The sequence below is a fragment of the Pararge aegeria genome, chromosome 15 (assembly GCF_905163445.1).
Source record: "Pararge aegeria chromosome 15, ilParAegt1.1, whole genome shotgun sequence".
Classification (NCBI taxonomy): domain Eukaryota; kingdom Metazoa; phylum Arthropoda; class Insecta; order Lepidoptera; family Nymphalidae; genus Pararge; species Pararge aegeria.
This window is the reverse complement of record NC_053194.1, coordinates 1,076,326-1,083,530: the sequence shown is the minus strand read 5'-3', so window position 1 is coordinate 1,083,530 and position 7,205 is coordinate 1,076,326. Positions and strand designations below refer to the sequence as shown.

General features: G+C 37.0%; 1 protein-coding gene across 1 annotated transcript in view; it reads right to left on the bottom strand.

The window, feature by feature from the left end:
- Nucleotides 1-585: 585 nt before the first annotated feature.
- Nucleotides 586-7,205, bottom strand: part of LOC120629705 (WD and tetratricopeptide repeats protein 1) — a 31,840-nt gene continuing 25,220 nt past the window's right edge. Inside the window, exons 10-13 of the mRNA XM_039898693.1 lie at nucleotides 6,762-6,915; nucleotides 4,856-5,024; nucleotides 1,975-2,132; nucleotides 586-701 (exon numbers count right to left, since the gene is read on the bottom strand). Coding sequence (XP_039754627.1) covers nucleotides 698-701; nucleotides 1,975-2,132; nucleotides 4,856-5,024; nucleotides 6,762-6,915 — 485 coding nt within the window. The 3' untranslated portion in view covers nucleotides 586-697. The remainder of the gene's footprint in view (nucleotides 702-1,974; nucleotides 2,133-4,855; nucleotides 5,025-6,761; nucleotides 6,916-7,205) is intronic.

The following is a 7,205-nucleotide window of genomic DNA, read 5'->3' as shown; positions in this document are numbered from 1 at the left end:
TTTTCCTTCACCGTTGAAGCAAGTGATATTTTAATTACTTAAAACGCACATAACTGGGGATTCGAACTCGGCCCCCCAAAAGTGAAGTCGAGCTTGTACCCACTGGGCTATCACCGCTCTCGTGAAACAGTGCTACTGGAAAATAATATCTCACCCGCTATGTGGGAAACTATTTTAATAAGTGAGAAACCAATGTCCCTGTCATTGTAAAAAAAAACTTCCAAGAGCTATATTATTGTGAGATCTCTAGGTAAAGAACATTCTAGAATTTCCAAAAGGTTACGCCGGTGGACTCGTTGGAGTCACGATCTGCATAGTTAAAAGAGATTTCTTAAGTCGAAATGTCGACAAATCCATTTTCGGAACCGACAGGATTTGAACCTGCGACTCTCTGGCAATCTCTGGCAAATCGTTCCGAACATATTTATATGCATTATAAATTGATAAAATTATATTTAATATTTTTAAACATAATATTTAGCTTCCTAGATTTTGCATGGTACACCTAGTACATTATTGATCGCAGGATATAAATACTATAAAACGTAAATCAAGGGTGATAAAGGTCGTAACAATAACTAATAATAAAAATAATAATTTTAATAATATCGCTATATAGAATAATAATTATATTTACAAATGACTTGTTTAATTAATGGTTGCTTGAAATCCGTACTAAGAGATCTGTAGGCTGAGTTTACCTGCAACACAAAAAAGGGGAGTCAAATTAGTTTTGCGTACGTAGTGTTGTAATTCATTCAACAGTCGACATTTTAGTGGTAGTAGAGCTGTCCGAGTGACAGAGCTCGTCCGGGGAATTACTACGGCCATGCTTATTTCTGCCGCTAAGCAGAAATTTTGTATTAATGTGTTCCGGTCTGCAGGGTGTGGTTGCCGGTGTAATCACAGGCACAGGGGAAGTACTACGGCCATGCTTATTTCTGCCGCTAAGCAGCAATTTTGTAATAATGTGTTCCGGTCTGCAGGGTGTGGTTGCCGGTGTAATCACAGGCACAGGGGAAGTACTACGGCCATGCTTATTTCTGCCGCTAAGCAGAAATTTTGTATTAATGTGTTCCGGTCTGCAGGGTGTGGTTGCCGGTGTAATCACAGGCACAGGGGAAGTACTACGGCCATGCTTATTTCTGCCGCTAAGCAGCAATTTTGTAATAATGTGTTCCGGTCTGAAGGGTGTGGTTGCCGGTGTAATCACAGTTGCAGGACGTGTTCCTAGCATATCCTGCGAAGTGTTGCCCTGTCTATAGGCCATGGTTTTAACTTTTCCATCAGGATCAGGTGGGCAATAAGCTTTGTCCGTCAATTCTAACTATATAAAAAAAACAACATAATAATAAATATACTACGACAGTACACACATCGCCATCTAGTCCCAAAGTAAGCTTAGCTTGTTATGCGTACTAAGATGACTGATGAATATGAATAATATACATACACATACTAGTGAAGGATCATTATTGGTCTCTATCAGCCGAACATCGCTGAAGCGGATCATTTTAAGTGTGTAATTTTAATTATTTATGTATTTCATATAAATTGAGGATGTTATATGTCTTATATTTTATTTGTATTTATATGTAATATATTTATTTATATTATATATATATTTTATTTGTATAATTTTAAATCTTATTGATTGCACCACCTACCTCTTTTCTATGTTTTTTACCTTTAACGTCATTGGTTGCCTGGAAGAAAGTAGTGGGCCGGTAATGGTTTGCTGTGGTGATGAAAATATGATGACGATGATGATGATGATGGTGATGATGGTGATGATGGTGATGATGATGATGACGATGATGATGATGACGACGATGATGATGATGACGACGATGATGATGACGACGAATATGATGACCATGATGATTATGACGACGATGATGATGATGACGATGATGACGATGATGACGATGATGATGATGATTCTGAGTGAAGAGTAACAGCAACGGGGCTCACGTGGCGCGGCAGGCGGGCGAGTGCAGCTCGCGGTCGCCGCCGCCCGCGAAGCTGATGTTGAGCAGCATGGCCTCGAACGGGTCGCTGCGCATGCGCTGCTGGTTGGCCGCCGCCGCCGCGCCCGGCTCCGCCACCGCGCGCGCCTCGCACTGCCCGTCCTGCGACCGCTCTCCGTGAGGCTCATGTTTTATATGTTATTTATGCAACTGTTTTATAATTAAAGGTATTAAAACACGAATGTGGATCTAGTATCAACATATATAAAACATGAATGTTTTAATACCTAATTATCAACAGTTGCATACACGACTGTATCTACTCTCATAATGTAAAACCTATTTAATAGATTCTGGAACAGTCAGCTTTCAGCTAACATTAAAACCGCCTGCCTCTAGTGAGCTGATACACAAATAAACCAATTATTAATGAAAGAATTATTTATTGTGGTAGTAATTAGAATTTTGTACTGTTGCAATTATTAAAATCGACTCGAATAATTTGGGACGGTCCCGATCCCGACGTACTACTCGGCAGAAAATTTATATTGATTTACTTCATTATTTTCATTTTCTTAGGAATTCGAAAAATATAATTATAAATATACAAAAATATAAAACATTTAAAATATTTCGCGGTGTGCTGTCAAAACTTAAATCGCTAATTTTTTGTAAAAAAGGAAAATGGCGCGGATTCGAATTCTATAATCAATAATCTAATTTTGTTTTATGGCGTGAATGACTACGTTCTTTTTTTTAAATTCATACATAATAATTGGTTGTTTTAATTTTGGCAATATACCTAATGTTTCAGAATCTTAAATAGTGGATTCAAAGCATGTTAGGTAAATACAGCTAACAATAAATTATACATATGATAATTAATTTAAATTTTTATATATTGCCTATATTATTTTGGCCACACCCACAGTCATTTTTCCCACACTTCCAAAGGTTGGCTGGTAGAAAATGCTTAAGCATTAAGTTCGCCTTTTGTATGAGAAAAAATTGCAAAGAATTCGTTTACACATTGGATTATATCTGTTAACACAAGAGGATAAAATAATATAAAATCACTAGCCTTTATGTTACACCCATATCCCGAACGTCTTTGGTTTGTCATAAAGCGATTGAAAGCGGCGTAAAGAAACAAATAAAATTTAAAACAAATTTAAAAGTCAAGTAAACTTATACTTAAATAATTGCTGATATGAAGCGGCGAAATTATTTTGTATCGAAAATGCATAAATGTTATATTAAAGGATACAAATATATATATGGCAAAAAATTAAGCGGTGATATATGTATATAAGTATAAAAAAAATGAAGCGGTTATAGCGCATTGGGTAGGAGCTCGACTTCACTTTCGGGGGGCCGAGTTCGAATCCCAGCACGCACCTCTAACTTTTCTAACTTATGCGCGTTTTGAGTAGTTAAAATATCACTTGCTTCAACGGTGAAGAAAAACATCGTGAGTAAACCTGTATGCCTGAGAGTTCTACATAATGTTCTCAAAGGTGTGTGGAGTCCACCAATCCGCACTGGGCCAGCGTGGTGGACTACGGCCTTAAGCCCTTCTCATTGTACGAGGAGACCCGGTAGTCTGTAGTGGGCCGGTACTGGGTGAAATATGGCAAAATAAAATATCATATATAGCGCTAAATCGGTTGGCGGCACGTCTTTGTCGGAAGGGTGGTAACTGGCTACGGAAATACCATTCCACCACACAGAATTTGTCCACACAGTAAACTTAAAGTTTATGTGATACGTAAGCTTATAGAAATGTCCAATTTTAATATAAAGGTTTTCTAGGATTTTATTATAGTATAAAGATACGATAAACAAACTTGGGTGTGAATTGCTCTTAATTTATAGCTAATTATTATGGACTATGAGATGGTGATAACAAGAAAACCACGGCTAAATTTGTATAAACATATTAGATACTCTATTTTTGAAACTAAATAAAACAATTATTAAGTTAATAATCTCATTCGTTTTTATGTTTAAATAAAAAGAAGGAAAACAATTGTGCTGAAATAAATAAAAACAAATAAAATATAAAGAGATTCTTTATGAATGTATGTATGCTTTTTTTTTATATTTTCAAACAAAACTATCTTTACACTAAAAAGTAAATGAAAAATTGTTTACATATTGAGACATGTAATAAATAACTGTTTAAAAAATAGTTTAAAAAACCTACAAAACACGCTTGCATAGTTCGAGCAAGTTCACTCTATCTCTCTTACTCTCATGCGAGTAAGAAATGATGCGTAAAGACATTGACGTATCCTGGCGAATCTAATCAGGATAATCGAATATTTTAATCGAATTGTTGCATTGTCATAAGTCTTTGACAGGTGTGCAATTTTTTTTTTTATTATTAACGATAGGCCAGCGTTTGACGACAATCATGCCCGTTAGAAAGCAATGATGAGGTCTAGGTTGGAGCACGCTTGCCTAGAAAAAGCCTATTCACTCTAGCCTTGAAGGTACTTAAATTATACGTGGCAGGAAACACAGTTACCGGGAGGGCGTTCCACATCTTAGCGGCACGTATCAGAAACGTGGATAAAAAACGTTTCGTGCGTGTTGATGGGATATCAACCACATAAGGATGCCACCGCTCTCGGTGTCTCGCTGTTCTGTGGTAAAACGGGGAAGGGGGAACAAGATTGTGAAGTTCCTGAGCACACTCACCCTTCATATTTGAATGAAATCTGGCCGTTTAAAGCTGGTCAAAATCGCGCCCTAAGAAGTCGGTTACAAACATACAAACACATAAATGAAGTGTGTAAAAATGGAAGATATCTATGAAAGCTTCATAATGAAATTGATTTTTTAACTTGATAGTTTCGTCCCCAGCCGCAGCGGTCCCTTACCTCGGGCCTAGGGCTCCAGAGGCGCACGACGGCCTCGATGCCGCTGGTGGCCAACAGGAACATGGTGGGGTGGAGCTGCACGCAGTTGACGATGGACTCGTCCCCGCGCAGGCACCGGATGATGTTGCCCGACTTCCGGCACCAGATGAACAAACTGCCGTCGTCCGATCTGCAAGCGCATCGCACACATTCAAATGTAAACTGTAATAATTTATTTATTCCATTTGTTTATTTAAAATTAAAATAAACTAAGCGCATTTAAAATACTGGCCACAAATTACTACAGATAAAATTCGGTTCGGAAAGCAGATTCTACCGAGAAGAAGCCGGAAAGAAACTTAGCAAAAGGAAGAACGCAAATAATAAATAATAGTAAATTTATTTATTACTTGAAGCAACTAGGCCAATATAGAAACACACATAAAATACAGTACAAAAATAAAAAAATAAAAATAAAACTTCTTTTGTTTCTTCAATTTTTAATACTATGTAGTATCATCATCATATCAACGGATTGACGTCCACTACTGGACAGTCTTGTGTAGGGAGTTCCCACAGCCCTGCTATCACATGCAAATTCAAAATCAAGTATCACACTTTATTAGGTACGCGTCGTGTAGCGTAGGTACTATGCACGTGTCGGTCTTTTACATTCAATAGGGTTGTCATCACATCATAAATGAACATTTAGAATGTTTGAATTTGTTTGTATGGAAAAATAAATATGCTACTTTTGATTTAATATTTTTACAGGGTGATCCTTACGAAATATTCTTATGCACCCTTCAACAGTATTTCGTAATTCGGTAACACGGTGTATATACATAAATATACATACAAGAAAAATTCAAAAAATTCAAAATTCAAAATTCATTTATTTCAAGTAGGCCTAATATAAGCACTTTTGAAACGTCAAGTCTGTCTGTTTGTAGTGATTCTACCACCGGTTCGGAAGGCAGATACTGCTACAGAAAAGGCTAGCATACTTTAAAATGTACTCTTTAGAAAAACGCATGGAACTTCTAGACATGCAGTTTGTGTATAAGTCAATTATTATCCAGTTTTAGATAATTAACAGGTACCCAAGTACCTGTTTTTATCCCTGTAATCCTATAACTCCACTCTGTCCTCCATTGCGTAGAATTGTTCTTGGCTCCAATTCCCCTGTTCCAAGATTATGTAAGACCCTAAACCACATTTAGCACTGTAGTTGATATTTACTCTGACTCTTTGTTTAAGTTCAGAGATAAGATATTTTTATCAAAGACCACTTGAGCCTTACTTGCTGTTTCCTAGATTTATTTTTTTATAGTGTGTGAGATATTTTATTATGGTGATGATGATCATTCTCATTCACAATACCTTTTTTTTTATTATAATGTGTTATTATATATTTATAATATAACTGTAACTTATTATATATTTTCATTTGCTGTGTTTAATTTTATGAAAACATTACACTTAAAAATTAAACTACCAATTGACATCTTGGAGATGTCTCTTAAAAAGTTCAAAGTTTGTATTAAACGTAAGCTTATAGAAAAGTCCTATTATAGTATAAAGGACTATGTAATCGATAAAAAAGCTTGGGTGTAAATTATTGCTCTAACCAGGTTGCTCTTCTAATAATTTAAAATGACATTGTGAGATGGTGATAACAAAAAAACAAAAAACACCCGGCTAAGTTTGTTGTGGGCTTCTTCTTAGACCAGGACGCGTTTGGAACCCTCGTAGCTTTAAGTTTACGAATGTGGTTATCGCCATCATCTCACTACCGTGTAATTCTTATGTACGCAACAAAAGTGCGACCTATGGGCCTACTTGAATAAAGATATTTTTGACTTTGACTATTCCCGTGCGGCTTCTGGAAAGAGATCAGGCAGAGTGACCACTGACAGCAACTTACCCAGCCGCCACGAAGTTAGCGTCGGGCCCGAGGAAGTTGGCTTCCTTGATGTCGGTGGTGGTGTTGCAGTGGCCGAGGAAGCGACAGCTGTAGTCCAGCGCGGTGCTGCGCGACTGTCGCTCGAGCGCGCTGCCCGACTGCCCGTCCTCGTCCACTGGAACCCACGCACCACTTCACTTCAAGGCCATCACCATTTTTGGCTGTTTAATATATACTATTTTACGTATGTGTGTTATGTATTACACCATACAAATTCTTCTGCTTTTCGCGGAGTATATGTTAGAATTAAGCTTACTTTTCATTATATATCATCATGGAATTCCGCAAAGTAACGCCTGCCTCTATACTATATGTACTATGTTCTTTAATTTGTAAGTTTATGTATTTTCATTCATTTTTTTAACCTACTCTTGGGGGAAATATAAGCATTTAATACATTTTTAA